At 38.4% G+C, this 18,188-nt stretch overlaps 1 protein-coding gene across 4 annotated transcripts; it reads right to left on the bottom strand.

The window, feature by feature from the left end:
- LOC103702611 (PHD finger protein EHD3-like) lies at window positions 1–17,570 on the bottom strand. Of its 4 annotated transcripts, none has more exons than XM_008785103.6 (7): window positions 17,056–17,570; window positions 8,437–8,913; window positions 3,405–3,641; window positions 3,002–3,295; window positions 1,811–1,900; window positions 1,522–1,566; window positions 1–1,419 (listed from the first exon to the last, which is right to left on the bottom strand). In XM_008785103.6, exons 1-7 carry the CDS (start codon window positions 17,170–17,172, stop codon window positions 451–453), a joined length of 2,229 nt encoding a protein of 742 aa, XP_008783325.3. In that variant the 5' UTR covers window positions 17,173–17,570; the 3' UTR covers window positions 1–450. The 4 variants fall into 4 exon arrangements, with proteins under 4 accessions (XP_008783325.3, XP_008783326.3, XP_008783327.3 ...); XM_008785104.6 differs by having other exon boundaries at window positions 3,405–3,638; window positions 17,056–17,556; XM_008785105.6 differs by lacking the exon at window positions 1,811–1,900.
- Between the last annotated feature and the right edge of the window lie 618 nt (window positions 17,571–18,188).

Below are 18,188 nucleotides of genomic sequence, written 5' to 3'. Positions count from 1 at the left end.
TAGAAAAAACTAACAATCTCTTCTGGAAAATTCAGTACATTATACTGGAAACTACAAAGGTGATGTGTCATCTTTTAGAAAAGATACAGCAATTTGTTGCAACAGCAGAAAATTTCAGGGGAAAAAAAGAATAAGGAGATATGATCCTCTCACTGTTATCAGACTGTGTTAAGAAAAAATCCATAGCGCACAGCTTCTTCCAATTCCCTTGTTATCCCCTAGCAGTTCCTGCCATTAGGCATGCCGGGCATTAAGATTCTCATTTGAGGAATAATATCCACTTTGGCAGAACTCTTATATGATAAATCGTTCTAACATCTAATTGAAGCTACAAAGAAAAGAGGAACGACCCAAGCATCTCTATGGAAGACAGAAAAGATTCCTAATTTGGCTGTCACTAAATCAAAATCCTTAGGTGCAGAGCACAAGGCTGCAACCAGTGTGGGTAATCTACTTATCTTGGTTCTCTGCTACCAACTGCTCTTCCGACCTCAGCTTCTCAGCAGCGCTCAGTAGCAAATCCATCGATCTATTGGCCTCACTAGCTTGCCTGACATCGTTCTTCCTATGTTGCTGTAAGATCCATTGTTCATACCTTCTCATCCCTTCCTTTGCCCTGGTCACATTGCATGGGACACAGTACCAGTGGCCCTTGGGAATGGAAGTACGAGGCGGTTTCATGCAGTAGGTATGGTAGGCCTCATCACAACCATCGCATAAGACAATCTTGTCATCATCTTTATCGCAGAGACAAGCTCTACAGAGGCAAGATGGGCAGTACCAACAAGGCTTGTTTTGTTGTTCTACGCTAGCTATCTGACTAGTTTTCAGGCATCTGATGTGATAGAACTTGTAAGGGCAGTGGGCATGACCACATATTAGGAATCTCTTATCTTCATCCTCACAAGTTCCACATAGCTTGCACAGCCGTGACATAGCAGTCCCCGACATTTCTGGTGACTCGTCAGACTCCATGCTTGAAACTGAGCTCTCTCTGGAGTCATTAGCTACCACAGTCCCGCTTCCACTATCATTTTCTTCTTGTGTTTCCGAAAATTCTAGTTGATTACAGACTGCACAGTCCTGGTGCAAGCTGTCTGGTTGGGTATGGGCCGAGGCAGGTTCAGATGGTTCCCTCTTGTTTGTATGACAGGCAGAACAGTGCCAGCTTCGACTTGGGATCTCCTCGACAGCCGGCTCAATGCAAGAGAAATGGTACATTGCCTCACATCCATCACAGATGAGGCTGCGGTCACCATTCACATCAGTACCACACTTCTTGCAAATGCAAACTTTGTACAGACCAGAGGCCTCAGTTTGATCTGGTTTAGTGGAACGGTCTGACTCACATGAAATCAACTGTATTGTCGTGTATGATTCAGTAGAATTCTTCTGTTCAATAACTACACGACAAGTCTCCTGCAAAAGAGTGAAAAATGAGAATGTGCTAATGCAATAAAAGTAACCAGCATTATGACAGTGCATTGTATGAACCATAATTTTTAATTAAATATCACTTGCCTCAGGATTATGTTCACTAGCCCCATTAATCAAGTTTTGTCCAACCTGTACACATTTTAGATCAGTGAATCTTGTCGACAAGTTTAGTGCACAATATCACAAGCACAAATCGAATATAAACAGCAAATTACTTGACATAAAAGCCTTAAAGACAGCACAAAGAAGTCCCCTTTTTTTCTTAAGCACTGGCAAATATTATATGTTAACAAGCCATTATTTTTCCACATAGCACATGAAAGAATCAATGTGGTATTGGCAGTATACATTATGAAGGGTCCATGACTCATACCCGCTTCTGGTAGGATACCCGTGATACGTTTGAAAGACCAGTTGCTAGAAGAACCATTTCTTGGCCAATTTTTTGAAACTTATCCCACACCTGCGGTACAAGGCCTGAGATATTTATTCAGCAAATCTCTAATGAATCCCTATAACTAATTCAAACAATTACATGGTAATTTGAGTTTCCCTGTTGAACCAGGGACTTCCGAATTTAAGGTCCAATTGAACCAGATAAATCAGATGTATCAAAAAAAAGACAAAGAAAGAGCGAGAGAGAGAAAGAGAGAGAAACAAAACCAGTGTGTTCTACACAATCAACCATATCCCAAAACAGATACAAATTAGTTCCATAAGATTCAACCTTGGTGCCAGAAAATAACATATTATTCCACCCAAAAGAATGATTGTCATACTTAAAGTAATAAAATATTATCATAACATGTACAATAAGAGTACTCTATAGATCAATTGCAAGTCACACGAATTCAAGCAAGTGAACACTGTGTTATCCCAACATCTCCTTTTGTGTAATCACCTTAGCAAAGAAGTAGCAGCTATAATATCATAGCATTGACTAGATCTTGAACAATCAGGTATCCTCCAAAGATTGGCATTCAGGATTTCAAAACTAAAGGGTGTTTTGACATATCAAGAAGTTTTAGTCATCAGCAAACAGAATACTGATGGCTATTATATTGATGAATCCATAACTTATTGGTAGAAGAGAGAAGGCTGTCATGTAACAAGATTTTTTCTATGTAGCTACTTCAAAATGAAAGATCAAAGAGTATACAGATGCTGCTGAACCACAAAACAAAGTGAAATAAACAATATGATGACCTAGAATTAGATGTACCAATTCCAAACAAACCAAAACTTTAGCAAAGGCATGCAAAAGAGATGACAAAACACCAAGATAACCAATAAAGTTTACATACATTCATCAACCAAAGATTGGGAATAGAAACAACCAAGTTATTGGTTTATTTACAATATTGAAGGTTCCCACAAAAGGCACTCAATATGCAGTGAACTTCCCAAAAAAATGTGTTTTCAAAAAGAGCAAGCCTGAAGGCATATGTAAATGAATTCTCAAATCTCAATATAGCACTTAATATAGAAATCACCAAAATATACATCGAAGAAAGGACACCTTTTATGAGATCGCTAACTACAAAATGAATAATTAAATAAATACCTGTTGTATATCTTGATCAAATGACCCAGGCAACTTCTCATAGTCCCCATTTTTCATCTTTGAATTTATCAAGCTAAAGTCGAAAAATCTTTTGCCCTTGTCGTCTTGCAAGGTTATACAAAGTAAATCGCACAATAAAGCAAATTTCTCTGAACGAAGAATATCAAGGAAAACATTTTGGCACTTTATAGTGTTGGCATTTACATCTGAAGTCCCAGTTTTTGATACATCTGATGTAGAACCATCCAGTATCTGAGACTGACTTTTAACTTCATTATGGCCCTCAGGTCTATCCTGGTAACGATGAATGCATACTCAATTATAAAACTATTCAATCTAAACTCTCCAGCATATGAGGATAACTAAGAAAACAAGATAAAACCAAAGATAAAACCAATAATACCTTTGGTTGTGTAGTGTCCCTGGGAGAATCAACCCTCTTGAATTCCCTCGTGAACCCAGAAGGACCATAAATGAGTGCATCACGGATGCAGCTTTGAATACCACTACCTTCACTCATATCTGACAACTGCAGCAAGTGTTCCAGTACTTGTCTCCAGTGACTATCTATTCTAGCATGATCATCTTTGTCATAGGTGCTACTGTACAAATCTGTATCATGCGCTTCATTCATATCCTGCTGCATGTCAACCAACCACAATATTGCTTAAAATGGAAATGAAATGGTCCAGATAAAATTACAGCAGAATTATTTGACCAATCACCACACAACAAAGTATAGGAATGAAAACTAGATTAGGAATTAAAGTTTTTAACTCTTGGTAAAAGTCAGTCGGTAATAAGCTACTAGTAGGTTAAGCATGTTTCTACATAGCGAAATACAAAGGAGTGAAGGACCACACAAAATGTATTTCAAACTCCCATTCTTAAGCACCAATTAAGGGGTCCCATATATATCCATGTATCCCCTGCACGAAGCATTTATATTTCCACAAATTTTCATATAAAGTTCTTCTTTTAAAGATGAAGCACAGCACTTCTTAATTATCAGCTGTATATATGCTGTATTTACATACCAAACATGAGAAAGTATTCATCATTTTAGCACAAAGTTTTGGCAATGAGATGTGTCCCAATAAATCATGCAGCCACAACAACGATTAAAATCACAGATCAACCAAACTAGTATCTTGGAAGACTAGGCATTGCAACAGCTGATAACAGCTCAATTTCCAACCCTAAACAGCCTTGAAGGACATTAGCTGCTGTACTGCAGAAATCATATCAATTTAAACTTATTCCCCTATAGGGAATAAACACGAGTATTTATTCTGGAAGATTAAGTATATCAAAGAGTGTTCTTGTGCACAAGGCTCCCAAGTCCCACCACTGCAGGGTCTGGGGAGGGTCAGACATACACGGCCTTAACCCACAACATATGTAGAGACTGTTTCCGTATTTCAAACCCATGGCACCTAGGTCTTTGCGCCAAAGCCTGCCCTCAGGAAAAAGTATACGATGTGTAAAGATACCAAAGAATGAAATTAGATCGAACAACAAAACAAAGAGAACGGGAGTGAAGAGTTCAACTATTAATGATCCCAATGAACTTCCTAATAAAGGTGGCCACCTGTTGGTGGCTAAATGACCATGATGTCTTTATACATAGTTCATCCACTAATAGGTATTTATATGCTATGTTATGGATCCACAACCAGCTTGTTAAGGCCAATATGCACCGAATCATACATAACTCTGATACAATAAAACAAAATTGGTATTACACCAAATCACATCAAATGCCACATAAATTTGGCACACCCTCCTCTAAATCTAGCATGGAAAGCCTCCAAGCTCGTAGCAGCATCTGAACAAATATGTCTTGCTCAGTCTTGTGAATACTAATATAAGCGCAAGGTGCGGGTTAGTGTCTAAATGTCCAATCTTTTCTCTAAGAAATTATGGAACCATACGCAAATATCATACTCATACCTATATCCAAGTGTCAAATGCAGGTACTTTGGGTTAAATAGAATTGTCCTTAACTAGGTGAATACACCAGCCACATAACCTTGAGATCCAAAAATTAATGTGATTAGCTATTTCCCTCAAATTGATCATGGATGAAGGCCCATATGCCTAGTTCCAAGGTTAGCCGAACCATACCGAACCGGATGATTTAAGCTGTACAGAATAGAACCAATCAAGAACCAAGAGGTTCGAACGCATGAGCCCACCCCCGATTCCACCATGATCGGAGTTTCAAAGCTCCATAGTACCTGACCGAAGGCTCCACCAATGATGCCGACACCGATGCTCTCCTCGATTGATGCCAATGGCTAATTCGATACCCTCAATCACAATCAAACCCAGGTTGCCTCACCCTCTCCCCCCTCTCCCTGTCCCTCTTTCTCCCCCTTCTCTCTAGACCACAGGTTCTCCTAGGGTTTAGGGTTAGGTTAGCGTTTTCTCTCCCTCTCCCCTCCCTCTCTCTCCCTCCCTCTTCTCCTCTCCCCTCCCTCTCCTTGTTATTGTACGCTTTGGCACAGTACGATGCGAACCCATACAGTACCAAACCAGTCGTCGGTCTATACGAGTCTTGATACCAGTCCGGCAAACCTTGCTAGGTAATATTGTAGTATAATGATAATTATCATATATAGAATTTTTTGACTCATATTAAAGCAATTTCCTTTTGCAAGAGAGACCATGCCTAATAGGAATGGCTTTTAGCGATAACTTATGCCAAGGCAAAACATTTTTCTTCTAGGCCACAAACAAACATTGCAATTTGCTTATTACTCTAACATGTAACTATCGCGCCACTGACAATTCAGTAAAATCTAGTTGCTCATGTCTAAGAGCCTGCCAATTTTTATAGCAGAATAAATCAAATTCAAGACCATTTCTATGAGAAGCATGCCTTGAACTAGAGCCACTCTCAAAATACTAATAAGTGTGGACTGTGGCATCAAGACAACATTTTCTGGAAGTATGCATGAAAAGCTATCTGCATTGACCAAAAACACAAAAAAGGTTGGCAATGAAATACCAGATAAATCAAGTAGCCAATTGGTTTTCGAATATGTCCAGCATCCTCCAATCAATCTCCTGATTTGTAACCATCCTCAAATCAGGATGTGTTAGAAGTACCTATAGCCTTGGTCCAAGAAGACAATTTTCCTACAAAGATTGACAACATGTTTTGTCCTACAGAAATTTATTCCATTATAGAGATTATCAACCTCCTTTGTGCGAAAATGATGTCCAAGAAATGATGTATCTCCCATATGTGAAAATGATGTCCAAGGCAAAGGATGGTTTAAAAAAAAGTACACAGAGCAACAAATGTAAAATGATATGCCAAAACAGATGAGGACAAATGAAAACAAATGGGAAACCATAGAGAAACCATGAAGGAACTAATAAGAAATAAATCTGTAGTTGTTTCTTATCAGTTTCCCTCATAAGTAATGCATGAATTTCCTTTCTTGTTTCCCTTACTTCCTATTTACAACTTCTACATGTTCCCCATTCTGAAGAGGATGAATCAAATCCATTTTCTAATTCTGAGTGGGAATACATTTCCCTGAAGCTACAACTACATATAACAGGGAATGGGATATAATGCAATAAAATGTGGTATTATGGGCGACCCATATCATTCACATTTTTCTCAAGTTATAACATTACACTAGAAGGCCTATAAAAACACCAAAGAGCCAAGGGAACCGACCCCTATTCTTTCTATGTCATATGTACATCACTTTTCCCACTCCAAGTAATAGACAGAAACCACAGTCCCCCCTCTTTCCAAGTTTATTATCTAATAATGGTCAAACATAATGGTAATAGCACAAGTTAAGTTTTAGTGATGACCTAGGTGCAAGCTAATTCAACAGAGACTAATATTCAACCAGGTTATGTAGACCCTGTTTAGTTGCAGGATAGCAAGCCCCACTCAGCTAACCCTAGCTCTCACAAATCCCCCAAGATTCCCTTAATTTTGAGTTAGTAAAAAAGTAATGTTTGGTTGAAGTTACGGGGTTAGTAAGATAAGGTGAGAAAAGAGCGTGAAAAAGAGAGAGAAGAGAACTCTGCAAATTAACTACATCCCACTTTTTTGGTAGGATGGAACTAACTGAGCTATCTGGCCTCTTGGCCATTGAATAAATTCAACCTCTCAAAAAGCAACCTCTTTGGAGGGTCAGCAAGATAGCCCAGCCATAGGTCACAGTTATCACGCAACCAAAAAGGGTCTTAAGAATTTGCTTGGGGTTTCTACTCAGACTTATTTTTTACGAGGTACACCCCGAAATTTGAATTTTTTTTTAAACTGTCAGCCATGTCTAGGTGGGTCATGTAAACCATGTTGAATCCAATTCCGTTCACTTAATTTAAAAATAGGGTGTAGGTTTAGGTACCGAATCCAAGACAACTTCTATTCTTACTCATGTCCAAATTGCACCAGTTCAGACCTAATCAACCAATATTCAACCTAATCAAAATTCTTGTTGCTCTTCATACTGAAATCAATTTCAATAGACTGGCTAGCCCTAGCCACACAAAACCACATAAAGTTAAGCCACTAACATTAAGTTGAAACTCAGGTCATAAGTATGTAACCCAATCAGATACAGTTATTAGATTACACTGACAAAAATGCTGCATAAAAGGCAACCTTCTTAGAACAATATCCCATATTAATCAGTGTCCATGCCTACAGCTTGTCAAATTCAAATGATAATTAGAGTCATTATTGCATTATTATATGAGGTCGATACCTAATACTCTCTAATAATTATTTTTCCTTTTTCCTCTGATTATTATAACAAATAAGCCACTTCTATTTTAATAAAGGAATGGTAATTTGTACACCAAAAAAAGAGTGGCAATGTGAATCATAACTCACATCCATTTTTCATTTAACTTTGGGTACGATGAATAACTTTATAATAAGAAAAGAACAAATTATCAACAGTGTGAAATAGGAAGAAAACAAAGGAAAAATCAAAGATCAATACAAGGGAGTGAGAATTAGAATGATTGATGTTTATGTATATATGTAGTAAATTTTTAGCATTGTGGATCATCTTATAAATGGATATGATCCAATCCATAAAGTGAGAGTGCATACCATATGGCATTATGTCGAATTAGCTTGTATTGAAATGGAAAGAAGCAAATTCACAGATAACACATTTATCTATGTTGTAGGTATCTTCTTCTCAGTTAACAATGTTTTTAAATAAATTTATTATAAAAAGAAATGTCATGAGCATTATGAAAGATGTGTTTGGGTCTTTCAAACAAATCTTAAACCTCAAAACATCTGAAATTTACAAGTTGAAGCTAACAACTATAACCAGAACAACATGAAATACAACATATAAATATCTCATCTCATACAATTATATCAAGCATGGATCATGGGTATGAATTTAAAAGGATCCACCAACAATAGCATTAGATACCTTAGCCATGCCAATATTAAAGAGCTGAGCAGTTGTCCTTGATCGTTGAGTAGCAGTCCTGGACCGCTGACTAGCAACCCCATATTGTTTAGTGGCTCTCTCAGATAGTTGGCTGGCATTCCTCCCCTTCATATCTAGGTCAACTTTTACATTATCCTTACCAACTAAATCATCTTCACGATGAAACTTGGACTTCATCTTATCAATACCCTTGCGTGCAGCTATCTTCATCCTTCTGTCCTTTTGCTTTGTTATCAGATGGTTCATCATGTTTTTTGCAACGTCTTCTGGAACCTTTTGGCATTTTTGAACATGACAAGTACCAGCAATATGTTGCTTAAGCCTAGACACCCCACCACCATATCTAACCAAGCCACACCAATTGCATTTCCAGTGAAACCTATTTCCATCAACTATCACTCCATGCTCCCACCCAATATCCCTAATTTTTCCTTTATGCAAAGGCATGTGGGAAACCTACAAATCCACACACATCATCAATTGAACACACAGACAAACCAAAAACTAAGATAAGGACGTAGACATGATATTCAAAACATAAACATCACATGTGTATTGTATACATTTTTCTACTAATTAGATTGTGAAGAATATGCAAGAACAAAGTTTGACACTATAATTTAACTAAAATAGATCAAAAACTAAAGTGGCACTTGGCATCATTTCCATTTTTCTTATTTTCAAAATAGATAATTATTTTTTTCTATTCTATTTCTATTTTTTTTAATTCTATTTGTAGATTTTTTTGACAATATAAACATGTTTGGTATAGTTATTTTTTTAAAAAACATAAACATGATGATGATGGCCGAGGCGGTGACAGTGGTGGCATAGATAATGGAGGCCGCAATGGTGGTGGAAACAATAATGGTGGTGGGGGCACCTACGATGTGGTAGCAGCGGCCATGATGGTGGAGGTGTGGCAAAGCTCATGGTACTGGAAGCAGCGGTGGGGGTGCTGGCGGCAATGGTTGTGGCAGTGACATGGCGGCAATGGTTGTGGCAGTGACATGGCGGCAATGGTTGTGGCAAATGATGGAGACAGTGGCAGCACTGGCAACAACAGTGGTGGTGGAAACAACGACAACAATGATGATGACAATCAAAGTTCGTCGTCTCGGTACGGGACTCTGTACTGGTGCCACACTAACACAGCATCGGAAAGATACGGTACAAAATTTTTTTGATTTACTGAGTGTCAGTACGCCATTCATACCGAGTACCGGTACCAAATTGGTACGGTACGGTATGCCTCGTACCATCCGGTTCGGATGATGACCAAGGTCATGGCAATAATGGTGGAGACAACGACAATAGTGACAACAATGGCGGCAATGGTGGTGGTGTTGGTCGTAGTGGTAAAAGATAAGTTTCATATTTTTGAAAATAGTGAAGTAAGACTTCTGACTTTAATTTTTTTTAGAAATAACGAAAATAATTTTTGAAACATAGAAAATAACAATAATAGCACCAAACATGTTTTTATCTCGATTTCTATGATTTTATTTTAAAAATAAAAATAACAAATAAAAGCGATGCCAAATAGACCCTAAGTTTAAATAAAATTTCTTGTGATACATAAAGATATAAGAAGCAAATGAATTTTCTTATTAAACAACTTCAATCAAAAAAAAATAAAGACCAAAGTTTTTAGCAACCAACCCCCCCCCCCCCAAAAAAAAGAAAAGGTTATATGCGCTGCAAATTTTGGAATGATAGTGGAACAATTGTATATCATTGCCAAAAATTGAAAATATTAAAAGATATTTCAGCAGAATCATACAAACTAATTTATCAACGTACACATCAGAATATTTATATGGATTCTGGAAAAACACAAGTAGATATAGCTTCTACAAATTTTCAAATAAAGAAGGGGTTTATGAGACTTAATCTTGAATTGCTTGGTTTCAAAAAAAAAAAACAGAACAGCGTAAAGAAATCATTCATATATTGATGCATGGTTTAAAAACCAATTTGAGTCACTTTAAACCCAAGCCACACCAGGCCCAGAACATGCGCGCACGCACAGAGAGAGAGAGGAGGAGGAGGACAGGAAAAAAGCTCTTATGGAATTTAGGCATGTTATATAATGGACTAAGTAATTGTATTATAGACTAAGCTTAAATATTAGTGAGAGGAATGTTAAGTGTCTATTGCTGATTAATTAGTGGTTTTATTGCATTTCACCATAATACCAACTTACTCCCCAAGGTCAAGGAATCAAAGCACAAAATCATTTTCATGAGCCCTTTGTAACAGTTTCAACGGCCTCACACGAGACAAAATCATCGATTCTTCGTATTGAATATGACCGCTTAATTATCCTTTATACAACAAAAACTCTCTTTGGTTTCCCACTAGATAGATGGTCACTACAAGTGGACAACCTGTTCATTGACTATGGTTAAAAAGTTGACATATTTTACCAATTAAGGGCATTGCCTTTAAAATCCTATGGCAAATCAAAATTTAATCTTAAAATATACACAATATTTTCCATGTTTGTCTACCACATTATATTGTCTGCAGCTTTTAGCTCTTAGTGCAATTTCCATAAGGGTTAAAAATAAAAAATAAAAAAATAAAAAACTTCACCTTGTCCAAGTGGCCTTGGAAACTCTTTTATTCCTTTCGAGAATCAGGAAAGAAAGGACCTTTCCTACTAAAAATCCCCATCTACCAATGCTAGTCAACAAGAATCTATTTATGATTAGTGCCCTATAGTCCTTATTTTGTTTTTTTTTTTTGAATCATATGGGACCACTATGCCAATACAATGTGGCCTAGTGAAGTTTCTTTGTAAATTGTTTGGCCCTCTTTTGCCTCAAGATGTTCCTTTTGGTTTAAGTGCCTTTTACCTGCTCAATAGTCACCCAAATCTACTTTCATTCCTCATATTCATTAAGATCCTAACAAGCCCTATTAGAGCTTATGCATCCTCCTCAAACTTACTTGATCATAATTAGAATCTAACATCTCTTTTTCCTATTACATGGATTACCAAGAGCTCGACATTTTCCTGCCCACCAACAGACTTCTATGGCCTATCAGGTTGTCATAATGAGTCAAGTCTAACATCAATCAGTAAAACAACTTAAGATATGATTTCTGACATAACATGATAGTTGGCATCCACATCTAGCCCAAATTGGCATCCAGTTCGTAGATGTCCTAATCCTGCTTTCTTCCATATTGACCCCTAACTGCTTTTTTGAGTCCCATCCATCTCTTGGCTCCACACCGATTCTTGAATCCACCCTGCCTCCTGGATGACCACCTTGATTCAAGTCCAATTTCATTGTCCCCAAGCATACCCTAAGGCCACCTCTACCTTTTGCTAGTCCTAAGGTTTGCTGATCTGCTGACTTCTCATGCACAGTATTCATCTTTTTTTGCCATGTTCTTCAGAGATAATGGTTATCTAATTGCCTTACTGGCCCAAACGCAATATGCTATCAGAAATGCTACATCATAAGCAAGCCAATAGGGACTTCTTTAGAATTAGCATCTATGATCTTTACAGCCTTTTACTCTTGCAAAGCCTTGACCATATTATGAGGCAACCCTGTAACCTATGTGGAAAGCAATAATAGCTTAGAAACTTAAGCTCCAAAAGACGCAAACAATTGGGATCATGTTCAACATCCCATGGACAAGGTCAAAATCAGCCACAAATGGCACCAGATAATTAAAGCCTGTTTTGGGGATTACAGCTGTCCTGTCAGTTAAAGTATTACTCTAAACCATGACAAGCCCAGGACCCTTGGGGCAAAGGGGACCATTTGCTATCTTAGTCCATGCTGTGGTCTATGGCTAATAATTTTATTTTATAGGCTTAAACAGTTTCTATATGCACTACCCTCCCCCCTCTCCCCCATTCATGTTTGTAGCCTCCCCAATCTCCATCACTTTTTTATCCTACTTAGTGGCTCAGACAAGCCCTTCATGCATTAAAGCTGCTTCCATGAAACAATTAAAGAGAATAACTTCATTAAGTGTTATAGTAATTATATTATCTTCATTTCATTTTCCTTCTACAGCACCCTATGATACAAATATGTTAGAATAATGATTACACCATCATATTGAATTAGAATTCATTTCTCGGTCTCAACTTAGAATAAACTATCCTTTTCTTCCTGAGCTTGTAGATGATAATTATTTTGCTGATAACATGTATGCCATCATATTGAATTAGAATTTAATTCTAGGTCTGAACTTAACATCGACCATCCTTTCTTACAGAGCTTGGGACTGGCACTGCAGTGATGATACATGGCATGGAGCCTTGACTGTTCTGTTATCAACCATATGAAGAAAAGCAAAATCTCAAATAATATGAGAAGACAGGCCTTATGCCCCTTTAATACCTATATAGTATTAGGATTGAGTTCTCTATACGTAAGGGGATGTAGGAAAAAAATATGTGCCAATCTAACCACCTTGCAATGTGAAATAACAAGCTTTATGCCTTTTTGCTACTTCTGAGGTGTTAAGATTACCTTCACCATGTCTAAAGAACATTTACAGGAAAGAAAATGCGCAGACAATGATCAAATGAAGCTTCATAGGATCAATGTATAAATATTCAGATTTTCTGGCAGAGATTTCCAGCTTTTCTGCTAAGGTTCTGTATGATTGTTCAGAAATATCTGGAATTGAAAGAAAATAATCAACGGACAGGAAATGCAAAGTCCAAAACTCCTTCAAATCTGGAAAACTCCTCCGTAGGTTTTTAGCTTCCTACCATCCAAACAGCTGGAAAGAAAATTCTAAAAATTCCCTTTTCCACACCACCATAATGACAAAGACATAAAACTTGAAGGACTAAAAGTTAACTTCAAAATGGGCAAGTTAACTCTGGAAAGACAGCTGAATTATAAAGCCCAAATACAGACAAAATCCTAAATCTAATAGGCATTCCTTTTTTTTGGTACATAATAGGCATTCTTAAATGCATCACATCCCCATATTTGTCAACCGACATTGCGGAAAAACAAGCCATTGTAAAAATTCTCGAGCCAGCAATTCTTGCATGCATGAAGCCCATCAAACTTAAAGCCCACTGGGTGATCAACAATTCGATATCTAGTGTATAAAAGCACATAAATTAGGACCAGCTCATTTTATCACATCCACAGGAAATGGATGAAGCTAGCAAAATGGTCCTTGGAGCATAAAAAAGTGATCAACAATAGATATCTAGTGTATAAATGCCCATCAATCAGAACCAACTCATTTTATCACATACATAGGAAATGGATAAAGCTTGCAAAATGATTCTTAAAGCTTAAAAAAGAATAAAAAATAAAAAATATGGGTAGCAATCGTGTCATATCAAGTCATATACGGGTTGGGTCGGATGCAAGTCGGGTCAGAAAATCCTAGACTTGAACCTGACATGTTTATTAAATAGGTTAAGATTTGAAACGAAATACGTAGGTAACCTGACCCGACCTACTTAACCTGTTTCATAAACAGGTTAGGTCAACCTATTTAGCGGTATAACAAGTTTAACTTGTTTAGCATCCGCACTGATGTTCGAAGTGGAATCCAAAAGTGTGTGATCAGCGAAACAGTAAACAGCAGAAAAATAATGGCAACACAAAACAGCATTTAATGGTGCTGTTAAGAATAAAATAATTCAACAAGAAATTTTCTTAGGAAAAGAAAATTTAGTATTTTTAAAGGAAATTTCTCCAACCCTCGGCCACCACTGCCAGCGATTAGACCTTTAAGGTTGACGGAACCCCTTCGAGGCAAAAAATCGATCTCTTGGCGGGAGAAGAGAAACCCAAAACCCTAGCTACAAGCTTAGCGCCTGAGGAGGATGGGCCACTAGTGGTGATGCCGGAGGGTTTCATAGCAGAATTGAGGGAGGACAAAGTGGGAAGAGGAAGGGGAGGGAGGAAGGGGGAAGAGAGAGAGAGAGAGAGAGACATACCAATTAAGAGGGTGCCTCCAAGGTCAACGGCATTGAGATTGACAGCAATAGAGAGAGTGAGACCACAATCAACGACGATAGAAAGGGTGGGGTCGAGATTGATGACAAAGAGGATGAGGCCAAGATTGATGACAACGGAGAGGGTGACGCTAGACAAAAAAGGAAAGAATCAAAAAAATTTAAAACAAAAAAGAAAAAGAAAGATGACCTTTATTCGAGGAGGAGCCCTCCTTTTTGCCGGACTCGTCGTCATCAAAGCCTTTGCTGGTTCTCAACGCCAACTCCATGAATCACCTATCTAGTGTCGAAGCCCGTCACCGTCGTCTAAACCCAAGAGGAAACAAGAAACCAAGAAGAAGAAGAAGTGGCCATGGAGAGAGGAGGAGAAGGGCCACTAACTTGCAAGCAGGGAGAGATTCAAAGCTACCACTGCTACAGGCAGCAAATAGGGACGGCCATTGCCCTGCATCACACAAGAAAACCCTAACCAATGATTGATGTGCCGGTACCGAGACCCGAACTACTTGCTCGATGGCATGGTTCGACACACCCTTGTGACGTTCCATGTTGGGCCCATACCGATATAGCAATGAGGGCGGGGGTAGGGAGAACTGAGAGAAAAGGAGAGAGAGAGGGAAAGGTAGGGAGAGGGAGAGAGAGGGTGGAAGAGAAAGGCTGGCGGGGGGAGGGGCCGTGGAGGACCAAGAAGCCGTACGAGGGGCTCCACCCCTATTCCCCTAAAAAGAAGAGTCCCGAAGAGGGGGCACTTTTTTTATTTTGAAAAAAATAATTGAAGTCGACTAAGAGCCTTGACCCTAACACTAAGAGATGAAGATGGAAGAAGGATCCAGAAACCAAGCTTTAAGAAAAAGTGTACATGGGTCAAATCAAGGCAGTTGGGATCGAGCACGAGCACCAATTCTGTCCATTATATAACTTAAACAAGTAAGCAGGTTCGATTAAACATGTTCAACCCAATCCAACCTGAATAATATTAAATGGGTTAAATGGGTTAAACAGGTTACAAACCTAGAACCTAAACCCATCTCATTTAATAAACAAGACAAAATGGGTCGACCTATTTACGACCCAAACATGTTTATCCCAAATCAAACCTTCTTATGGCAGGTCGGATATCGGTCGGATTGACGAGTCAAGTCATTATTTGCCAGCCTTCATAGAGAAGCAATCTAATTGATTCGGACAAGAGAACAAAATTCTCAAAAAACAAAGGAAATGTACATTCCCCACAATAAAGAGAGCAAAGGACATGTATTAACCTCAGCTGATGATCCATTTAATACCTATCATGGTGCAGTGAGCTATGACATAGAACCATTGAGTATCCAAAGGGTGTTTTAATTGATGATCCATTCAATACATGTCATGGTTCAGCGAGCTACAACATAAAGCTGTTTAGTACCAAAAAGGAGTTACATCTCCTAGACCCCATAAAAGAAAGCTAACGTGACAATAAGGAACCTAGGAATATGGTAGCACGCCTTTGTATATGTCATTGAGCAAATGAAAAGTTTTTCAATAAGGCACGTTCTAATCGCCTGGAGATGTAACACATTATATATTTTTAAGAAAAATGAGACTCAATGCAGTAGAAAATGAAACCTGGCACCTTAATCAATGTCAGTCAAGTAAAAATATGGCTTGATAAACAAGGTAGAGAAGGTGGATGCGTGCCACTCAATTTCAAAGTTGGTAATAACCCATGACAAATGATATTGGCAATTACATGATCACAGAAAAAAAAACTTATTCTTGTATTGGAGATAACACTGAGGTACATCCCTGCTCTATATAAACAGCATTTTCATAAACTGAGATTTACCAAGTCCTGAAGCATATCACAGGAAATGCTTAATAAAAATCAACATAAGATTTAACATTTTGCCTTGGAATTTATCAAGTCATTACCGTCAAACGAGATGGAATGTCATGTCCACTAGGCTGACCCAGATAGCATTTTCATATGAATGATACCAAATTTGCATCTCAAGGATGGGTATGCTTTTAAGAAGATGATTTTGCATGTTCTTATAGGTTTCTATAAACCAAGAACAAAGAAGAATTCCAACTAAGTAAGATTTCATCTTAATTTTCATCATCTTGGGATTGAAAGTCATAAGATACAATGCATATGCAGTACTGAGTTCATATGGCTACTGAGCTGCCATGTGGCTCCTAAATACCTACTAGGGTTCCACAAAAATGTCAGTTCAGCACAATTACATCAACTGCAATGTGAAAGCTTCAAAATCAACTACTCTTCACATACAAAGTGATTTCCCCTTCCTCAGAAAACCAGCCTATGATCGCTTCTTATTGGAGACATAAATTTTCATCCCTTTTTTCCCTTCTCTTTCCAATTTGTTGCGTCAAAAAGTAATCTTGACAAGATCATTGAGTTTAAAGTTCAATTGTACAGCTAAAAAATATTACAGCGTTCGAATGACTACCACATCCCTGCAGAGCGCGAGTAACTAAAGCAAACCAGAGAACCAGATCTCAAAGAGAGTAAAACTACTACTCTGAACCCCAATCCAAATTCTACGAAATTACCGATTTTCAAGACCGTAAAGTTAAAAAGATCCAATCTTTAGTATAAAAGTTGCACGAAAACAACAGAACTCCCTTACCTGGCCAGCATCTGAACTTGACCTAGCACGCTTCCTCCTCTTGTACGTGATCAAACCCTCACCAGACGAGTCCTCCAGCTTCACAAAACCATTACATTTCCTCTCTTCGACGGCCATTTTCCAACTAAAAATTCGCCCCACAATCCCGAGTTAGGGTTCCACCGAAGCCCAGGCCATGGAGAAGACAACAAAAACCAGATCCAGGGCCCGACACCGCAAGAAACGACCCAAGAAACCTCTAACGAACAAATTTTGGGGAGAACTCAAGCAACGGGGTTTACAGGCGGGCGGAGGAGGAATAAAGATCGGATCTTGGGAAGCCAAAGATCAAGAATTAGAAGTTGGAGAGGAGAAGGGGGAAACAAAACCCTAGCTTTCGAGGATGGGGTAGTTTTGAATTTGGGGAAGGGAGGGGCGAATGTGGGTCACTTTGGGGTCGCGGACGGTAAGAACGGAGACAGGCCGAGTCTCATAGATCAAGGGGCGCCTGACACCACCCTGATAAAAGCACTCCTGGTTTTTAGATATCTGCGCTCCTTTCGTTGTCATTCTTAGGGATAGGCCTAGTAGAGGGATAGGGGTAGAAGGGTAGCGTTAAGGGGTTTGTATGTAGGGAATTTTCTTGCTCCCATTACTGGTTGCCAGCCTAAATTTTAAAATTGGGCCACCATTTCTCGGGCAGTGAGGTTATTTGGAGAAATATATCATTTAAGCGGTATAAATTTTGTTATGGCTCAAGTGGGTATCCAAGGAGGGTGCAATTAGGTTAGGTTTGGTCCAGCTATTGCCTAATTCAGACCCAACCCGATCGAAGACAAAGTCTACTTTCAATCCATACCCTATGATTGAAGAATTGGATCTGGATTAGATTAAGTCGAGGTCTAAGTTGAATCGAGCACGGATCAAGCCCGAGCCTGAGTTCGAGTCTCCATTATTTCAAAAAATCATTTTCTTTTATACCCTCAAAATTATTTATAATAATATAAATTTAGATAATAATTATAATTTTATATAAAATGCGAGGGATGTATGTTTAAAGTTTATAGTATTCCTTGGGAGAACTACAGGGCATGGATCAACATTTAGTACCAAGTTGAATAGGGTCAATGAAAATCAAATCAATGTACATATGA

This window comes from Phoenix dactylifera, chromosome 2, assembly GCF_051530095.1.
Source record: "Phoenix dactylifera cultivar Ajwa chromosome 2, Ajwa_hap1_PhDact_Kaust_v1.1, whole genome shotgun sequence".
NCBI classification, from domain to species: Eukaryota; Viridiplantae; Streptophyta; class Magnoliopsida; order Arecales; family Arecaceae; genus Phoenix; species Phoenix dactylifera.
This window is presented reverse-complemented; position numbering and strand designations above follow the sequence as displayed.